This window comes from Pyrus communis, chromosome 2, assembly GCF_963583255.1.
Source record: "Pyrus communis chromosome 2, drPyrComm1.1, whole genome shotgun sequence".
NCBI lineage: Eukaryota > Viridiplantae > Streptophyta > Magnoliopsida > Rosales > Rosaceae > Pyrus > Pyrus communis.
In genome coordinates this window covers 16,485,837-16,506,868 of record NC_084804.1, presented here as the reverse complement: position 1 = coordinate 16,506,868, position 21,032 = coordinate 16,485,837, and the positions used below count along the sequence as shown (strand labels likewise).

Genomic DNA, 21,032 nt, shown 5'->3' with positions numbered 1-21,032 from the left:
TTGGAGGAGCCCTTACAATTTTTAGTTCAAACAATTTATTTTAAGGAAAACTAATGAAAATGATTTGAAAACTTTGAGTTTTAACGATAAGGACAAAATAAAGGGTAAAGTGAATAGTACCAAGATTGACTTTTTTGTGTAAAAATGTGGTTTTTCGTTAAAGTGAACAGTACATGGAACTTTTCGTTAAAGTTCCCTTTATTTTAATCATTAACAATATTAGATTCTAATTAATTTGCTCAAATACGAGAGAGAAATTTATTTTGTGCACAACACTTTTGTAGTGCTCTTCGCATTTCTTGCATATACGAGAAAATATTTGGCGTATATGAGTTAATTGAAGTAAATCGACGGTATGTGTGTAGTGGAATAAATGAAATAAGACACAATATTTATGAGGTTTCTCTACAATCAGTGTGACTGAAGTACGTCCTCGGGGCAGTGGTGCTTTCATTTATAATCTGGAATAATAAGAGTACAAAGATAACTCTCACTATTTTCTCCTTATTATTTCCCTCTTCTTTCTCTCTCTCTTTTCTCTCTTCCTTCATGTTTCTTCCTTCCGGTTTGGCATGCTCTCCTCCTTCTCCCCTCATTCATTTTATAGCCAAAGGAATCACTATTCATGTGGGTCATCCACATATTTTTATAGCACTTCCCCTTAGATGGCCATATGTAAATATCAGTTGCATTGTTAAAATCTTGATCAGTTTTGGATGCTCCCCCTGATTTCAAATTCTTTAGGCTGATGCGTGTCAATGAAATATTTGAATGTTTATGGGCTTTTCATTGATCCTTCTACTTCAGTCTCCTGTATAGCAGAAGTGGTGCACAACCTTTGCCTTTGAATGATCCTTCAAAACATCAATTCTCAGCGACTCATCCATGATTGACAGCTTCAGCATAAAGAGTCAACATCATATCAACTGTTATAAGGTATTTGTTGAGGAAATCTGAGACCTAACAACAGTTGAAGATGACTTCTCGAAAGTAATGCAAGGTAAGCAATCAGGGAAAGGTCTCAGACAGTCGGTTCCTGATTGGAAGTTTGATTTCAGGTTTCGACTGATTGCTTTCTTTCTCCTTGTCTTGCAGGTAAGAGTAGGGGCAAAGGAAAAAACAAGGAAAAACATGATATGAGATACTTTTGCTTTTAACCCTAATGATATCAAATATTTTTGCTTTTGAAGAAAACAGTAAAAGGTTTTGATACTGATGCAAAACTTCTCGATCAAAACTATTTTCTTGTTGAGGAAATGAGTTGAGCATTTTGAGTGACTTGGTTGAAGAGGTATTCTCAGAGAGGAGGAAAGTAGAGCATTTCGAGATGCTTTGTTGAAAATGCATTCTCGGAGAGGATGAAGAGTTAGACATTCTTGCAGGTTTGCCTTGCCATAAAGGACAGATGTCGACATATATAGGGATTTCTCAATAAAAAGTAGTGGTGTTGTTGGGATCATTTCCTTTACGCTTGTCATCAATAGTGGTGTAATTGGAAATGTAAAATTCAAGCGTTTCAACTTTGTCAGAAATCTTTGACAAAGTTGCCCGAGATTGCGTTTGAAAAGTGTCAACGAACTTAATTCAGGAAAATCTGGCTTTTGAAATTCGGAGAGTAGTACCTCTTCAATTTTTGAACAAGTAGCCATGTTGCCTCTTTTTTTATAAAGACAACAATTGTGTTTAAAATGCACGCTCGGAAAGATGCAGCTTATAGAAATTTCCTTTTTTTTTTTTTGCATTTCTGAGATTTCAATTTATCTAACATCTTTTTCTTTCATCATTTCTGAAAATGGCTTGCCCATCTGACCGTCGTTTCAATTTGAATGTTGTGGAAAATGCAAACATGTCTCCTCAAGACAATATTTGGCACCCATCCTTATCCGGTAATGGTCCTCTTACAGTTGGGGACTCTGTGATGAAGAATGACATAACCACTACAGTGGTAGCTAGGAATTCACTCCCAAGGATAACAGGATACTTCCAAAACGGTCCGATGAATTGGTTGTTCAAGACCCCCTGGCTTTCAGTGTTCAGTGTGCGAGCTCTGTATCCAACATGGACTAATGTCTACTTGCTCGAACTCGCCAAGTTGAGTCATTAATGGCTGAGGTGGCAAATCTTGAACAAGAGATCAGAGGGCTCAAGCAATAGAATAGAGAGTTGCATAGGCTTGTAAATAATTACTCAACGAGCATGAAAAGAAAGTTTGACCAGCTGCCGGAATTCAAAAGTCAGATTCAAAGTGACCATTAGAGGTTTGTGGCTTTATTCCACAGGCACCAATTGCCTTCGCTGTCTGGAGTTTTATCAAGTATTGAGGCTCCAAATAATCAACCTTCGGTGCCTCTTTTTTCTAGAGTTCCGTCAAGTACTGAGGCGTCACATGATCAATCTCCAGTGCCTCCTCCTTATAGGGTTCTCGTAAGTAATGTATGTATGAAAATTTCCTCCTATATGCTTGAAAACTTTTATAGCTTGTTAGATATAGAAACCCATAGAAACTTCTGATTCCATAATCAATAAATAAATGAGGAAACGATGAAATATTATAGTTCCAAGAATATAAATTAATAGATAAGCTTCATTTCATTCCAATATATTGTGTTAAATACAATAAAGCATATACTTCACTAAAATGTGGTACTTTTGGACCAAATATCAATTTATCTTTTCCCTCACGAAGATAAATGATCCTTCTTAGTGTCTAAATATTGGTTAATAATTTGAGTATTCAACTCATAATCTTCAATCCATATGGTTCTTTAATATCATAAACATGATGGATAAGATTCGTGTTGGCATATTGTTCGATCTGCATCTCGAGACAATATTTCTTTCAACACTTTATAATCTTTCTAGACTCTTCAGGAGTCTCAATCTAATATCAACTTTTGCAAGAGATTTAGTATGTTGCAACAATATCATAATGAAAGTACTCACTAAGGCAATTTATACCATCCATTGGTTATTGAGTACATAATGATTTACCCTTCCAGGGCTTACTTCAAGCAATTTGAATCCTTTAGAGATTTTCTACACTTCATGACACATTACCCCTTTAGAACTTATATAGAGCAATTTGCTCCCATGTATACTTGAGGGATTTACTTATGGAGATATGATGTGGGCAACTCACAACCTTTCGTATATAATTCTCCATTCATAAGAACTCATTTACAGGAGTATAATTTCAGGTTTCAATTAGTAACATTGTGTCATATCATATGAGTGTATTTCATTGTATTACAAATACCCATATGTAACCTCCTTGGTTCAACATCCTTGGTTTCATTGTTTGTTTATCTCTTGCTTGTCATTGTTTGTTTCCACTCACGATCTTACACATTTTGTTGAGCTTTCGCCCAACAAGATGCACACGCAGAGAAAAACGGAAGATACAAAAAGAGAGTTAAGGTGGGAAGAAGAAGCAGAAGAGCGTGCGAAAGTGGATTTGTGGAAATATGTGTTCGGATTTGTTGAAATCGTGGTGGTAAAATGCGCCATTGAATTCGGGATAGAGGGTGCAATTGAAAGCATGGCAGCCTAATAACACTATTAGAGCTCTCATCTGCTCTAAGCTGTGATCCTTGTCACCTTTACCACGTCATTAGGGTACTAGTCCATCTCAAAATATTCAAAGAAAAACCAACGGAATTAGGCCCCAAAGGTTATGCACAAACACCTTTGTCCAAACGGCTATTAAAATCTAGAGAAAATAGCATGGCTGCGTTCATTTTGCTTGAGAGTAGCCTGGTAATGCTGGCACCATGGCACGACCTAAGTGCTCGACTTCGAGGAAATACCAATCCGTCATTTGAGGAAGTGCATGGAGAAGATGTATGGAGCTTTGCCATCGCCAATCCTAATCACAGCAAGCTCATCAATGATGCAATGGCTTGTGATGCAAAGGTGGCTGTGCTTGCAGTGATTGAAAGCTGTTTAGAGGTGTTCAAAGGGCTTGAGACTATAGCAGGTGTCGGTGGTGGTGATGGGACTACGTTGTGCTTGTTGGTCGAGACTTGTCCGTGGATTCAAGGCTGTGATCTTCCTCATGTTGTGTTTGTTTCTCAGGAGTGTGATCGGATTGAGAATGTCGGTGGTGACTTTTTTTTCAGTGTTCCAAAGGTTGATGCTGCATTATCATGGTCAATATATTTATAGTTTATGGAAACCAATAAAATTAAAACATTTGGGAAGATTATTGGCTTAAAAATTACTAGTTAGCAGTTGTCTTGTTTAATATTAATCCCCCAATGAAACCTCAAAAGAGCTAGGGATAACAACTTATCACTTAATATAATTAAGATGTCAGTTAACAAACATATCAACTATCACATCACGTGATTTGCTTATTACCATCGAGAAAAATGGGGTTCCTCTATTCTTGCTTGATAGACAAGATGCGTTATGTGAAAAGTATGATATTTTTGTGAATTTAGTGGGTTCTTTACAACTGGAGAGACGACGACTGTATTCATATCCTGAAAAGTGCAGAGAAGCTATTCCGAACGATAGAGGGAAAGTTATAATCATAGAAGCTGTGATCGAAGAAGATGGAAAAGAAGTCAACAAGGTAGCAGATGTGAGATTGATGCTAGACATAGTGATGCTGGCCCATACAAACATAGGGAAAGAAATGACCTTGAAGGATTGGGGATATGTTCTTGGTGAGGCTGGATTTAGCCGATACACAATCACGCCTATTCATGCAGTCCAATTAATGATTCAAGCTTGGTAGTGGTGTAAAGGTGTCGAGAATTATTTACTGCAAGAGAATGCCAATTTTGTTTCTCCCATACCTTTAATCTCATTAGTAATGTTTGTTTATGCCTTTGAAGATTTGTCAATTAAGAATTGCATTGCACATCCATTTTTTGTGTTCTTCAAATTACATATCTTTTGGAAGCATAGATACTCAAGCTACATTGTAGTTCATTCTCATCTAGTCATTATGTTGTTGGTTGTCTTTTGGTGCAAAGTTTCAACTGTTATCTTGATCTCTATCATCTTAATGAGCTGCATTTGGTTGTTTGGGTGCTTTGTCTTTGCCTTTGCTCAAATTCATATTTCAATGGTCATCTCTTCTTTCTGTTGAGTCATTGTCTCTCATCAAATAAATGAAATTATAATTTAGAATTATGAGGGAGTGTGTTTACATGAAGCGAATCAATTTTGGGGGAGTTTCCATTATGGGGGAGTCAATTCACAACGTATGCATCTCTTTGTGCTTACTTGTTGTTAGTCTTTTTGTTGCTACACTTTGCTTGGGCATATCCATATGATCTATTGCAATTTCTTTCTCCGCTATGCTCTTATGGTTCTTCTTATGTGTTTGTGCAGCAAATTTAACTATCATGTGTGATTTCCACCATTTCTTTGTCTTATCATGATAACATGAGGGAGAAAAAAATGTCATTGTGCTTCATATCTTGCAAGCTTTTACCCATGGTAAATTTCACTTGTTCTTGTCAAGAGTTATTCTTTTACAGAAGTTGTTACTTGGTCTTCTTCTGTTGATTGATGTTCTCTTAAGTGTGGATTTTGAGTGAATTCAGTTATAGGCTTGTGATATTTTGTCAAGGAAAGCCAAAGCGGGAGATTGTAAAGTCTAGTTTTAAGTGTTTAACTTTTCTTGTCAAATATTGTAATTGAACCATCACACATGCTCAATCTAGCTTTAGAATATACTTAGATTATGGGCTATTGCTGCTGGAGGAAATGTTCATGAAGTGGCTCATTTCACATCAAAAGGTTGTTCATGCATGTGCATTTCATATCTCCTTTTATGTTGCATTCTATCTAGTTTGATTGTCTAGTCATTTTTGCGCGCTGATTCCTACTGTATAGGCACACACTAAGATAGCCCACATGGGTTGATTGACACTTTTCTGATGGTAGTCAGCTTCCTAGATCTCTTGTGCAGTCGACAAGTGTCATTGGGACAAGTCGGACAAGTTGGCTGATGGAAAGTCAGATTTCCTTGGGTATATTTGCTCCTAGAGTTTCATTTTGTTCTTTGGGGGTTCAAAATTTATTGGTTAGAGATATAGTTGCTTTAAGGCTTTGAGCTTGCATATTCTCCATTTAAGAAACCCTAACAGTCAAACCTTCTTCATGCATTAAACACCCAATCATTCTATACTAGGGTTTCATTGTTTTAAGGTTTACATTTATGTCTTGGTTTGGTTTTAAGCTTTAAATTCGTTTTAGACCAAGCTTTTGGATTCAAGTTAGATTCTTCCTTTGACTGTTTAATTGGAAAATCAGACTAGTCATTTAAATTCTGATATCATGTGTATGTCATAAAATCATATCATATCATTGATCGTGTTGATCTCGGTGCCATGAGGTGATGAGCTCAAGAGGAGCTGCTACTTCGTGAAGACCAAATGAGTCTATCTCATGCAAGGCAAGGTTTCACAAAGGTACGTAGGCAATTTAACAGGGCTAGATGCAACCGAATCCTTCCTTGAATGACGCTTTCCTTCATGGTTCGTGCAACGATTTGTAGGAACGAGATGGCGATCCAGAATTCGTTAATTCCGGAAGGTACGTCCTATATCGAATTCCTTATATTATTAGTATAAATTCCCAACAGTGGTATCAGTGCCATAGGGCTCGTTCCTCGCCTTACAATTCGATGTAAATTGTAAGAACCACTATGTGCCACAGTTTGAGAGAAATCCCAAACCCTAGTTTTGTGATTTCTTGAAAATTTCAGTTTTTTCAGCCTTTTTGCGGGTTGAATTTAGGGTCCATGGAGCTTATTTTTCTGTAGTTTTTTGCTTGGGTTTGTAGTCAGCCACATAAGCTTCAAAAACATATAAAATAACGTCATTTAGACGAGTATTGAATAAGATATGGCTTCACAAACATTTCTGCAGAAAAATTGGAGGAAAAAAAAACGTAATTTTATGTTCAAATTTGGGATCTCTTTTTCGTGATACTAGAATCAGTTTTTGGAATATGTTCCTGAAATAGAAGTTGTAGCTTGCAATCTGGGATTTCCTGTGGTATAAGATACACATCAAAACGGAAGCATATCGAGTGAAATACGGTCTTGGAATTTGGCCTTATGAAATCGAAAATCTGGGATTTTCACATTTCTTGGAGGAAGATAATCTCTAATATTTTGAGATATTAGTTTAGTCTCAATTGAATATTTTAAACGAGATATTATATTATTTTAATTGCTCCTTTTGAGACTTGAGCATTTAAATGGAGAAAAATATTCTTTTTGTGGAATATTTTTTTCATGAGATTAATTCTAATTAGGTGATTTGATTTTCATATTATTCTGGTTATCAAATTCGAATTAGAATTATTGTGGATTGATTATCTAAGTGATTATCTCTTGATTAATTATTTTAAAATGGTTATCTAAGTGATTATCTTCTGATTAATTTATATATGATTGTTTATTCTTCATTATTTAATTACGAATAATTGAATATTGTTGTTGGGCTTATTATGAGCATGTCATTTACGAAAATGATCCATATTTAGAATGTTCATCAAACATGGACTGGGGTTCACTAATGGTCACCTCTTACTTGATGTGGTGTCTAGGAAAAATCATTAACGAGACAATTTGGGTGTCCATGAAGGTCGGTTTTTAAAAGCTTAGCACTGACTTCCCTCTCGGATTTTACTTGGCCACACTTACGGATAGTGGTGGAGCCAGGAATTTAAGACAATGGGGTCAAAAAATTACTTTCAAAAATCGATATACTTTCATTTATAATTGTCCACGACGTGTTCTCATATTTTTGAAACGTCGTATTACAATATCATTATTAATAGAATCATATACCTCTTTCTCAATGTACACAACCAAACTATCAATCAACCATTGATCACCCATCCTATTACGATGTGGATTCTTCACAATTTTCATCACCGAAAAAGCTCTTTCAACTGAAGCAGTCGCGACAGGTAAAATCAATGCTAATTTCACTAGCAAGTACACCAAGGGATACTGTCTATCCCTCTTTGTCTCCACCAAATTTTGTGCAAGGCTATTAATTCCTTTCAACGCAGAAAATTCATTATGCAAGCGCATATCAAAAATATAATTCTTCAGTTCATCTGCAAGAAGTGTGAGCTCCATATCAGAAAACTCTTTTGGATAAAATTGAGCAAGTCGAACTAACTTTTCAATGTCAAAAGCTGAGAATGAGTCATCTGGGCTTAAGCATGCTACACAAAGAAGCAACTCTGTACTTGTCTCATTAAAACGACTGTTCAACTCTTGAAGTTGCTTATCAATAACATCAATAAAGAGATCAACATGGTAGTGATGAAGGTTTTTCAAATTTTCAACTCTACGCCGTGACCTCCCTCGAGCTACAAAGATATCATTCATATCAGGAATATCAATACCATGCTTGCCACAAAAAGAAGAAACTTTATCAAGCCAAGCATCCCATCCATTATCCCTCATTGCTTGTAGTTGTTGCTTACATGCTTTGACTAAAGCCATAGCACTCACTATATCGAGATCTTTCTTTTGCAATGCATGTGACAATACATTTGTGATTCCCAATATTTCTTTCATCAGAAAAAGACTAGAGACAAAATCAAAAGATTGCAAAAGATTCAACAAAATATCCGCTTCACCTCTTTGATGAAGACTTACACCATCATCTACAATCATCTCAAGCACCTCAATTACAGAAGAGAACATATTATTCAAGCTTACCAAGGTACCATAGTGTGAGCCCCAATGTATATCACTTGCATGTTTAAGACTAGTTTCTTGGTTCAAGCCTTGCCCACTTGGAAGCTCATAATTTTGAATAGCTTCCATAACTTTGGCTTGTTGTCTTTCTCTAACCATGTCTTGACATTTACATGATGCTCCGACAATAGTAACAACATTATTAACCAAGCAGAAAAAAGAGCCAATTTGAATATGATTTTTTGCCACGACTACAAGAGCATGTTGAAGTTGATGTGCAAAGCAATGAATATAAAATGCACTTTCATTTTCTTTCAAAATAAGTTTCTTAAGGCCATTAAACTCACCTTGCATATTGATAGCCCCATCATAACCTTGTCCACGCAATCTAGATATGCTTAATCCATTTATAAAGAAAAACTAATCAATTGCCTCTTTAAGTGAAAAAGCAGTGGTATTAGGAACATGCTTTATGTCCACAAATCTTTCAACTACTTGTCCGTTGGTATTCACATAGCGAAGTACAACTGCCTTTGCTCCTTGATTGATATATCACGCGATTCATCAACCAAAACAGAAAAGAAAGCATCATCACCAATATCAAACATGATAGCATTGGTGGTTTCACATGCTACTGCATACACAAGATCTTTTTGAATTTCAGGTGATGTTAACTTGAGATTTTGAGGAGCATTTTTAAACACCACATCTTTAATACCCTCATTATGATCTGCAAGAAAATTACCCTTATTTCTTGAATCTTCACTTTCATCATGACTGCGAAAAGCAAGACCTTGTCGCAATAAAAAGCGAATGCAATCAAGTGATGCATTCAAACGAGTGCGATAATCAATACGTGCTTGATCCGACTGCTTGTGGACAATTGTTTTAATACGTTGATTCTGATTCATTAAAGCTTCACAATGAAGTAAAGCTTGGTTGTGAGCACTATTAGGACCTCTAACATGAACTCGAAGTTGACATTTTTTCTTCCAATTATGAAACCCTTTGCTAGTAAAATTGTCATTACCTGCTTGCTCCGGAATCTCTAGCTTGAAGAGATAACAACTTTGACAAAAAACAGCATTTTTGGTTATGCTATACTCCAACCAAGTAGAAAAGTCATCAAACCATTTCGGATTGAAACGGCGTTGTACTCCTGCAAATGACGTATATGGAACTTGATGGGTTCGAGGTTGAACCAATTCCCTTTGTAAATAAGCTCTTCGAACTTGATCTCTAATATTTGGATCATATTATAATATCCGGAGTTGAAGCCCAGGATCTCCTAGAAGATTTGCCAGTATACTCTCTATGTTATTTTCATTTGAACTTTCAGGAATATCCGTTGTAGAGGGTGAGAGGTTATCTTCGGTTGATTTTCTCTTAAATACCTCTCCATAATTGTTTTAAATAATACCAAAAAGAGTCAACAACATAATATAAATTTGATCAAATTAACAGAAGCATAGTTCATAATCACAGACCAATACAAACCCCACAAACCTTAAGATAAACCCCACAATTAATCTATAGAATCAGTTTGCAGTATCAATCTGCAGCATCAGTTTGCAGCATCACTCTGCAGAATCAGTTTGCATCATCACTCTGCATAATCAGTTTTCTACATGCCATGTTGACTTCAAGTACTATATCAATTGAGCATAATTTATGGATTCTTTCAGGTTAGTGTTTTTAGTTGTTTATGAAATATATTAAGTCTAATACCTAAACCTCTTCCTTCCCCAATCCATTCTATTATCCAATTCAGATTTCATTTTACATGTGATTGAATTTGTCTTATTCCTTTATTTTCCATTTGATTGCCTTATCTTTTTCCTGCTACAACTTCATCATCGTATGTTAAAATCTTATATTGTTATCATTCATTTTGGTTTAGAATTACAATACAGGAATTAATTAACATGAGTGAATTGATTCAATTTTTCTTATGATGGTTTCAAATTTCCCACCCCTCTTTCACTTAGATTCTCCCTTCTCCAAATTTAAAAACTCAAACAAATAAATATCAGATTAGAGAAACTTACTAGAGGAAGGACGCCGAGCTGGAAGAATGCAACCTGGAGAACAAGAGAGATCGCTGGGCCGGAAGAACGCACCTGGAGAACAAGAGAGATCGCTGGGTTCTGGTGTGGACTGGGTTATGGGAAAAGTCACTTTTCTGATAGCGTGAGAAATGGATTTTGGGAAAAGTCACTTTTCTGATAGCATGGGAAAAGTCACTTTTCTGATAAAAGAGGGCAGGACTGGAAAATTGAAAGTTTATTAAAGGGGTCAAATATTTTTTTAAAGGGATAACTTATAAATCTATTGGGGTTAAGGGAGCCCAATGCCCCCACATTGGCTCCGCCACTGCTTACGGATGCCCAATTGTCGAGCCCATTGTCTAAAACTCAAATTTAATCCCAACGAAAGGCCTTTTATATGCATAACTACTATATGATTGTTTAAATTTTTCCCATAATAATTTTTTTTTTCTTGCGCTCAATTGGATGTAGCATGAAAACGAAATGGAAATGTGTTTGGACAAATTTTTTCAAAAATACATATTTGTTTCCAAGATAATTAAAATTGTGAACTCAACCTATAATATTGAGTGGTAATTACGAGTGGCTTAGCGGATTTTTTTATCTTAATTTATATGATAGGTTCATATTCTTAATTAAGACTTGTGAAATAAATAAGAAAAATGTGTAGTTAATATATCTCAATTTATATATTACATTTGTGCATAGTTAATATATATCAATTTATATATATAATGCTTAAGTAGATAAGCGCTTCTCATGTGATTAGAGCACAAGGCTCCACGACGGGGTGAAATGTTGGCTATGATCGAACGTCTCTAATGCTCCTAGAAATTGGATACACTTTGACCCTTAAGAGAACCAAGACCTTGATTAGAATTCTCATCAAGAAAAGCTCGAATAAACACCTTATATTTTATACGATTCAAACCCTACTATTGGTGATAACCAAGACCTTATATTTTGGATTGTAAATGTCGATTTTTTCCATTCACAATCGGATGAATAATGGTCACCTAATAGTGGTGATAAACCCTGAATTCAACTTGAATGATATACTTGGATGAATGATATTATACTTGAATGGTTTTTCCATTCACAATCGGATGAATAATGGTCACCTAATAATTTTTAGTACATTCACAATCTGTATTCCCTAAACTCTGAATTCAATTGTTAATGGTCACAATCGGAAGTGTACACTCGTCAAATTCATGGTGAGTGTACACTTCGGATAAGAATGTGATTCTTGAACTTCAATGGTAATTGTCTGACGCTCTAGTAGGACCAAAATGGTAGGAGTTAGGAGCAACAACCCAACATTCATCCCATAAAATAATGGTCACCTAATATTGGTGATAAACATGGCTCATCCGATTGTGACGTAGTTAGCTTACAATTTAAACTACATTCTGCATTGTTGACTTTATATACTTGGATGAATAATTTTTACGTACGTCGCCTTGGATCCAACTTCAATGACTTTTTGCAAGTAGCTCTCCTCTGGATTTTGGTAGTTGCAAATTTGCAATGATTAAGAAACATGGGACGTGATACTAGAAAATGTGTTTGTAGATTTAAAAGTTAACTGTTGTTAATGTTATTATAGTAGAATTTCATTTGATTTTATGTTGGGATACGATGAATCATGATTGGGTTATTAATGATATGAATCAAATTCTTGCAATGTGTAATTATGATTGGATTAAAGGAGGCTTTTTCTCTAATGAATGTTATAAAACAAATTGTAATTTTAGGTACTTCACAAGCCAAAGACCAAGTCTTAAAATATCTTTCGTAATGTTTTCAGAAAAACGTTTTAAATTTTTGCATTTGTGGATATGAAAATCAAGGCTGCAGACCCTCATCCTTCACATTTAAGTTTCTCTTTTCGCTTATCCCTTTTGGGATTTTGTGGAACCAAATTTGTAATTTTTGTGTATTATGAAAGTTGAATACGTGGGAATCAATCAATTCTTCATTTTTCGTGTATATGGAGAATGCTGTTTTCTGCACTTTTATGGTTTTGGGTGGTATACTAGTATTACATTTTTTTTTTATAGAACTAATGGTTTTTTTTTTTTTTTTTTTTTTTTTTTCCTTTCAGTTTTTATAACAAAAGTGAACTCTAAGGGTTAAAATTTTCATAGTTTTGGTACTTTCCTTCGTTTCGAATTTTTGGGTTCAAAGCGGATATATTTTTATATTTAGTTTTTTAATATCAGTAAGAAATGAAAACAAATTTTGCCTTTTTCAAGTATTTCATCAGTATTAGATTGCTGTATTTATTATTCTGTAGGTGTAAATATAGTTCCCTAAGCAAGCTTGCTTATTTTTCAACTCTTTAACTGATGTGACTTCTAATTGTAATTTTTCGTATTTCTTCTTTTATGTTCTGATTACTGAATTTGAAATCACTTAATGAAATGAAATTGCCAAACCATGTTAGAGTGTAATTTTACGCGTTCCATTTAAGTTTACAAACAACATTTGCCTTCATATGTATCTTTTGTTCAATGCCTATCACCTGTTTGATAAAATATGTCCAGAGAAACACTCACACCTCTGCGCTTTGGGTCTAAATTGCAGGTGAGAAAACACAGGGAGCCAGCAAAGCTTCGTAGAGAGGAGGCATGAGTTTCCTATGCTGGTAAGTCTATTCCTTCATTTGGGTAAAGCATATTCATTGTGATGTATTTTGCAAAACTCGAGACCCTTTACGCGTCTTTTGTTTTGATTGGTTTGTTGGATGTCAGCATGTGGGGACACTTGAGTTTGAGTACCTTTGTCTGTTCCGATATGATTTTCACTTGAACAGTGCAATTGGAGATCCCACTTTAGACTAAAGTACTGTCCTCAAATGGCACTATTCCAGTAACAAATCAACAATATCATTTATACAAGTAATTTTCACTCTCTTATTAGCTTCTCACACATTCTTTATTATTATAACAAAAAAATTAAATAAATTAAATGTAAATAAGGGACATAATTAAACAAAATTGTGCGTGAGACTAAGGCCCAGTTTGGGATTACTGTGCTTTAAAAAAAAAAACTGCTTTTGTTGTGCTTTAAGAATAATTAGCGGTAAAATAAAGTAGATGAGCGTTTGATTAACTGTGTTTTAAAAGTGTTGTGAGTAAGAAAAGCAGTGAAAAAGCGTTGGTAAATTTTAATGTAAACGTAATATAATTGTATACAATGACAAAATGGATATAGTAGGAGGAGACAATAGCTGTGGCGAGGGCAATGGTTGTAATAGTGGTAGTGGTGGTGGTTGTAATGGTGGTGATGGTAGCAGGAATGGTGGTTGTGTTAATAGCAGGATGTGGTGGTTGGGGTGTGGAGGTAATAATGATGCTAATGGTGGTGGTAACGCCAGTGGTGGCAGTTGTGGTTGTGGCGGCAGTGGTGGTGGTTGTTGTTATAGTGGAGGTATGGTGGTGGTGCTAATAGTGGGATGTAGTGTTTGGGGTGTAGAGGTAACAATGATGCTAGGAACGGTGGTAGTGCTAGTGGTGGCGGTTGTGGTTGTGGTGGTGGCGGCGGCGGTGGCATCAATGATGGTAGTGACAATGGTAGTAGTGGTGGTTATGGTTATGGTGGTGGTAATGATGTTGATAGTATAAGGTTAGTGTTTGTAATAGTAGGTTATAACGGTCACTTTATTCTCTACAGGATAAAATATGTGTGGAAGGCAAATAATGTTATTTTAAAAATATTAATGAAGATATTACAACAATTGAAATATGTATTAAAGGCTTAACTCTGCTTTTTATTAAAATTGCTTTTAAAAACAAACTACAGGCTACTTTTAAAAGTTGTTGTCTAGAAGTGATTACTTTTAAAATAAGCAACGTATTTTACTTTTACAAAACATTTTTTTACTGCTTAACTTTAAAGTGAAGCAGTTTTTTTGGTGAAAAAAATTAATACCAAACGGGACCTAAAAATGGTGTGTATCCCTATCAACAATACCAACTGTAACAGAATTTGCAACGTCACAGATGCATCGCAATTTGCAAGAGTAATAATTATGAGAGTAGAAAACTAGCCAATTTACCATTTGCATTACCGTAGAAAACTAGCTAACCTTCCACTAAGGTAGAATACTAGCTAAGTGCAAAACTCGCAAACATTCCACTAAGGTAGAAAATTAGCTAAGCGCAAAATTAGCTAACATTCCACTAAGGTAGAAAACTAGATAATGAGTCTTAAAGTTTTACTTTCTACCTGGGCCGAACATTTCATAACTAACGTGTAAGTCACTTTCTGCTTTCTATGATAATTCTCTCTGTTTTTTTTTTTTTTTATTAAGTTTTGTTCTTTTACTAGAGGAATTTTTTCAATGTGCCGTAAATACGGCTCGGTACACGTGTAATAAGACAATGGTTGCTTTTTTTTTCTTTTTTTTTTCAAGTTTCTAACCAATTGTATTAGTACACTTAGTGTACTTGACTGTCTTCTTGGCAACCTGAAAAGTTTCTCCTTTCACTTAACCTGCATGCTTGACATGGCTTTCTAAATACCTATTTAAGAAGAGTAATGCTACACTTAACACATTTTTCATATCACATTTGTATCACCCGTCTAATAGAGTTGAACCCATTAATACATCTGGATTCATTTCTATTAGAAAAGAGGTACAAATAAGATATTAAAACGCGATAAGAGTATCATTTCGGATTTAAAATTATTGCAGGTGCCGAAGCCCAAAACCATAAGCCACGGCATGCATGTAGAAACGGTCAAAGCGATTTGGGTTTTTCCGCACCATATTTTGATCTACCTGACGCTCAAATTGACTCCTATTGTTGCATCAACTTACGTTACCTAAGGATAGATAAATATCTAGAGCTTTATTTTGTAGCCTAGCTAAAATGGAGTTCTCAAGTATTCATATTAGCATTTGGTTTATCTTCATGCAACCACTCTTTCTTCTCTTTCTTTTTAGCTCTGCCTCCTCCTCGCGTTTAGCGGGGAATGAGGTGGATAGGCTTTCCTTGCTAGCCTTCAAAGCTGAAATCGTGACCAATACCCTGGGCATCCTTTGCTCTTGGAATGAATCCCTCCACTTCTGTCATTGGCCAGGCATCATTTGTGGCCACAGACACCAGAGAATTACAATGCTTGACCTCCGATCAAGCGGGATGGCAGGCCACCTATATCCCCACATTGGAAACTTGAGCTTTCTGAGGGCTTTATACCTCCAAAACAATAGCTTCAGCCACACCATCCCTCCAGAAATTGGTCGTTTGTTTCGCTTTGAAAGACTACACCTTGGTAACAACTCATTTAGTGGTTATATTCCATTCAACATATCACATTACTCTAACCTCCAATGCCTTCGTTTATATGGCAACACTCTTAGTGGCGAACTTCCAACTGAAATTGCCTCATTATCCAAGCTTCGGGTACTTAGTTTAGGTAACAACAATTTTTACGGGAAAATCCCACCTTCTTTTGGGAATCTTTCTTCTCTTCAAATGCTATCTGCATATAGAAATAATCTGCATGGAGGTATCCCAAATAGCCTTGGCCAGTTGAAAAGCTTAATGCAATTTTCGCTGGGTGAAAATTATTTGAATGGTACCATCCCTCCCTCCATATACAACCTCTCGTCAATTAAATTCATTCATATGTCTCAAAACAACCTTCATGCAACTCTTCCACCTGGCTTGGGCCACACTATATTTCCAAACCCCGAAACCTTTTTTTTCCATACGAACCAATTCATTGGACCAATACCAGTTTCAATCTCCAAAGCCTCGAACCTTTCAGTATTTTCTATCGCAGGCAATAAGTTTATTTGGAAAGTGCCTAGTCTGGCACGCCTGTCAAATTTGTAACTGGTTGTACTTCAAGAGAACAATCTTGGAAATAATGAGGAAGGCGACTTGGATTTCATCTCTTCTCTAGTTAAATGCACCAATTTAGAAGACTTATCTATCGGCCTCAATAATTTTGGAGGAGTGATGCCTTAATCTATCAGCAACCTCTCAACAAAGCTCACGGAATTATCTTTTCAAGAGAATCAGATACGTGGAAACATTCCCAAGTAGCAAGAGGAAGAACGGCAGCAAAGTCGTTGATTTCGGGGCTTCATGGGGCTTTAATGTGTTGTTGAACTCGGGGATTGCTGAAGCTCGAGGCTTCGTGGTGGTTGCAGTGTGTTGTCGAAGGTGAAGGCAGAGAAGATCCGGGGGCTGATGGATAGGGTTGGTGATGGGAGAAGAGGTGGGTGATGATGGGGGATGGGAGAAGGGGGTGCTAGGGTGGAGAAGACGAAATGGGTCGGGGAGGTGAACAGGGAAGAGTGGATCAGAGAAGACATGGGATTTAGGGTTTGAGTTAGGGGTTGCGGGGAAGGGGAAAGGGAATGGGGTTCAGGTTTTTTTTTTTTTTTTTTTTTTTTTTTTTTAATATTTAAAAGATTTAGGTTTATTAAAAAAAATAAAAAAAATAAAAATTTGCCACGTGTCAGACATTTGGCAGCCACGTGGCATATATGTGGCAGCCATGTCAGCACTTAACCGATCAATGGATGGAAAATGTAACGAAGGTATTATTTTGAAATAAAATTGTACTTAAGGTATGAAAGTGAAATGTTTTGAAGATGTTGCAAATAATTGAAATAGGCTCCAAACCTGAGGTATGAAAATGTAATTTACCCTTACATTAATATCGGGAACTTTGATCAAACATTGAAAACCAACAAGGTTTCAATAAAAAAATATTAATAGTTAAGAACCGCATTCAAAATTCACTTTAAAAATTTTTCCTTTATTCATCAGCATCATTGCCCGAAATCATGGAAGGTGTGCATAGCATAAATTTTATTGCCAACCATCCCAAAACTAGGAAGCGGACTACTCAAAGGAGGAGGACAGGGATAGAGTCACTTGTACATGGAAAATAGAAAGGAACACTTATTTATGAATACAAATCCACATCCTTAACATTTTATTCTCCAAATTTAAGGAAATACTTGAATAACGGATTGGACAGTGCGAGTAGGTGTTATAGTGTGCCGACTAAAACCAGCCTCCCGGATAACATACTCCCATTCCTTGGCAGTCCTTTCTTTGCCTTTGGTACCGTTCATCATCGCAATGTCTAGCATCAATTTCACTCGTGTTAGCTTGTTGTAATCTTTCTCATTGTCTTCAACTACAGCATCTATGATTATCACCTTCCCTTTGTCATTAGGAATAGCTTCACGGCAGTTCTTAAGGATACGGATGCACTCCTCGTCAGTCCAGTCATGAAGAATCCACTACTCATCACACAAAAAAAAAACCTTGTCAGATCTAGCCTGGCTCTAAATTACAACGTGCCTTGTTGTGCAAAAACAAAAACTAGAAAAAAAGACAATAAAGTAAAGGAGTAGTGCTGGAGGAACCACAATTTTTTTAAGCACATTAGTTTTTTTTATTTCATATATATATACTTACCATCATAACTACAGCATCAGCCTTTGGAATACATTTGAAAAAGTCACCTCCAACTTTCTCAATGCGATCGCACTCTGGAATAGTAGACACAACATGAGGAAGATCAAAGATAATGCCTTTAGTAATCCAAGGACAGGCCTTAACCAACAAGCGCGTCGTGGTCCCATTACCCCCACCAGCATCTACTATTGTCTCAATCCCTTTGAACGCCTCTGGACAACTTTCAAGCGCTGCAGGCACAGCTAACCTTGCATCACAGGCCATTGAATCATTGAAAGCCTTGCCGTGATCAGGGTTTTCCGCACCGTAGTTCCATAGGTCACTGCCATGTACTTCATCAAACACTGCATCGCTAGTGTTTCTTTGAACTTGGGTACTCAGGCGTAGATATGGTGCCATCATTACCGGATTACTACCCATCAAGAGCAAATCCACCATGCTATTTTCTGCCGATTTTAGTAGCCGGCGAGACAAAGGTGTTTGTGCATAACCATTGGAGCCTGATTGGGTGGGTTTTTCTTTGAATATTTTGCGGTGGACTAGTACCCTCATGATTCGGTAAAGGTGAGAAGGATCACAACTTAGAGCAGTTGAGAGCTCTAAGAGTGTCATGGGGCTTCCATGGTTTTCAATTGCTTCAGCTATTCCGAGGTCAATGGCACACCTTACCACCGCGATTTCAGTAAACCCGAACACATATTTCCACATCTCCGCCGTGGCCCCTTCCTCTTCCTCTTCCCATGTCAACTCTCTTTGTTTCTCTTCCATTTTTTTGTGTGTGTTTATTAGGCTCTAAGTTAGCACTATATATACACACAATATACACACAACTTGCTATAAGTTTCCATGCTCAACAAAATACATACGTTCAACACTTATGAAAAATCAATCACTTCCATTGTGATTTCAAATATTCAACTACCCAATTTCAATGTGTATTAAAGAAGACTTTGTCTATTACTGATTAATATCCTATTGATTTTTTTTTTTTGAGTACATCGATATTTTTACATTAAGAGAATGAAGAGTTAGGCTAAGCTACACAATGGACAACCTAATTTAGTAATGAATTAGCCGTCTACAAGATTCGAACCTATAACCTCTCACTTTCAAGTGAAGATGAATACTAACATAGTACTGAGTGGTAATATCCTGTTGATTTTAGGCGAAGACTTCTCTGAGGATGCTATTCAAATATGGAGTTTAATTGTAGGCGAAGACTTCTCCGAAGTAGTAACGTCAGGACGACGGAGTCGAATTGTCAGAGAACGTTTGCGGTCCAGGATCAGCTCGAAACTTAAAAAAAACAATATATATATGTATGTATGTATGTATGTATGTATGTATTGAGACAGATGTTTTGGGAGTTTTTACTCCTCAAGCTTTTAGTCTCATAGTTGGATAAGTGGTTTTGTAAAATTTATTTTAAAACCTTTCCCTTTATTTATTAGCATCATTGCCTACAATTAAACTCCATATTTGAATAGCACTATATTGCCCAAAAACATGCCCATTTAGATTAGAAAGGCTCATAACAGCCACAACAAGTTTCACAAATTTTCATTGCCAACCCATCCAAAGACTGCAAAGCAGACTACACAAAGCAAGACAAAAGGACCACAAAGTAAATTTAAAATTACAACGAAACACTTATTCAAGAATACAAATTCACATCATTAAATTTAAGGAAAAACTTGAATAACAGAATATTGGATAGCAGGAATAGGTGACATTGTGTCCTCACGAACAGCCTCCCGGCTCTTTTAAAGGATATGACTACAGTCTTTGTCACCCCAATCATAAAGAACCCCCTACAATCAACCAAATCGTCTGTGTATTATAACATGTGATTTTGTTGAGCATGGAAACTTATAGCAAGTTAATAAGAGAAAACAAAGTGCTGGAGGAACCTCATTTTTCATAATCACATTAGTTTTGTTGATTTCATATGTTCAACACTAGTGAAAAAAAATTCCGTCACTTTCATTGTGATTGTATCAAAGATTCAACTACCCAATTTTCGATATGTATTAAAGAAGACTTTGTCTTATTTGCGGGATTAATGTCCTTTTGATTTTAGGCGAAGACTTTTCTTAGGATGCCTGAAGACCGAAATAGGATCGTCAGGACTCAGGTGTCGAATAGTCAGACCACGAATGTCGAAAGTCAAACAGTCAGAGCACGTTTGTTGGATAGGATCAGCTCGAAACTAAAAAACAAACAAGTGGAAACTTGATATAGGTTCAATTTTTTAAGCTAATAGTAGAAATAATCAAATTTATTAAAATAAGTCTAATTCCTTAAATCTTATTATTTTATTATCAATAATTATTTTTTCAATTATAAGATTTATTATAAAAATCAAATTTCTTCCTAATTATCTCTTTGATTAATTTTTTTTTTGTCCTTTCTTGTTCTTTATTCCATTTTAAACCTCATTTATAGATTTTATTTTTTATTTTTATAATCAACCTATATCACAGGTTAATTATATTTATCTATCTATATGACAGATTCATTTTTATAATCAAGTATGATTCATGTGTCTTGCTTGTAGATATATTATGTTTTTTTCTACCTTTTAGTTAGGTTTCATATCTTACTTATAGGTATGATATACATTTATATATTTGTTACTTGAATTAGGGTAGAATGATTTGCAAATAGATTTATGTCAATATATTATTTTTTTTGTTATATGATATTAATTATATTTTTTTAGGGTTGAAAATGCTTAATATTAGAAGATTTTAATTGATTTTTAATATTTTTAAAAAATATAAAATGAGCACTAAAAAAATAAATATATATAATTAGGTAATTGGACTTACTCCTAAAAACCATCTA

The 21,032-nt window shown here is 35.7% G+C and overlaps 1 protein-coding gene and 2 pseudogenes across 1 annotated transcript; 1 reads left to right on the top strand and 2 right to left on the bottom strand.

The window, feature by feature from the left end:
- Window positions 1-3,373: 3,373 nt before the first annotated feature.
- On the top strand, window positions 3,374-4,741 carry LOC137724347 (acetylserotonin O-methyltransferase-like; annotated as a pseudogene).
- Window positions 4,742-7,741: 3,000 nt separating this feature from the next.
- Window positions 7,742-9,594, bottom strand: LOC137724866 (uncharacterized; annotated as a pseudogene).
- A 7,946-nt stretch (window positions 9,595-17,540) lies between these two features.
- LOC137726466 (acetylserotonin O-methyltransferase-like) lies at window positions 17,541-19,037 on the bottom strand. Its single transcript, XM_068465401.1, has 2 exons — window positions 18,186-19,037; window positions 17,541-18,007 (listed from the first exon to the last, which is right to left on the bottom strand). Exons 1-2 carry the CDS (start codon window positions 18,951-18,953, stop codon window positions 17,708-17,710), a joined length of 1,068 nt encoding a protein of 355 aa, XP_068321502.1. The 5' UTR covers window positions 18,954-19,037; the 3' UTR covers window positions 17,541-17,707.
- Between the last annotated feature and the right edge of the window lie 1,995 nt (window positions 19,038-21,032).

Excerpts from the sequence above, each read along its gene's own strand:
- LOC137726466 (XM_068465401.1), bottom strand. The coding sequence starts at position 18,953 with ATGGAAGAGAAACAAAGAGAGTTGACATGGGAAGAGGAAGAGGAAGGG. Across the intron at positions 18,008-18,185 it reads CTGATGCTGTAGTTATGATG|TGGATTCTTCATGACTGGAC; the intron begins GTAAGTATATAT and ends TGTGATGAGTAG.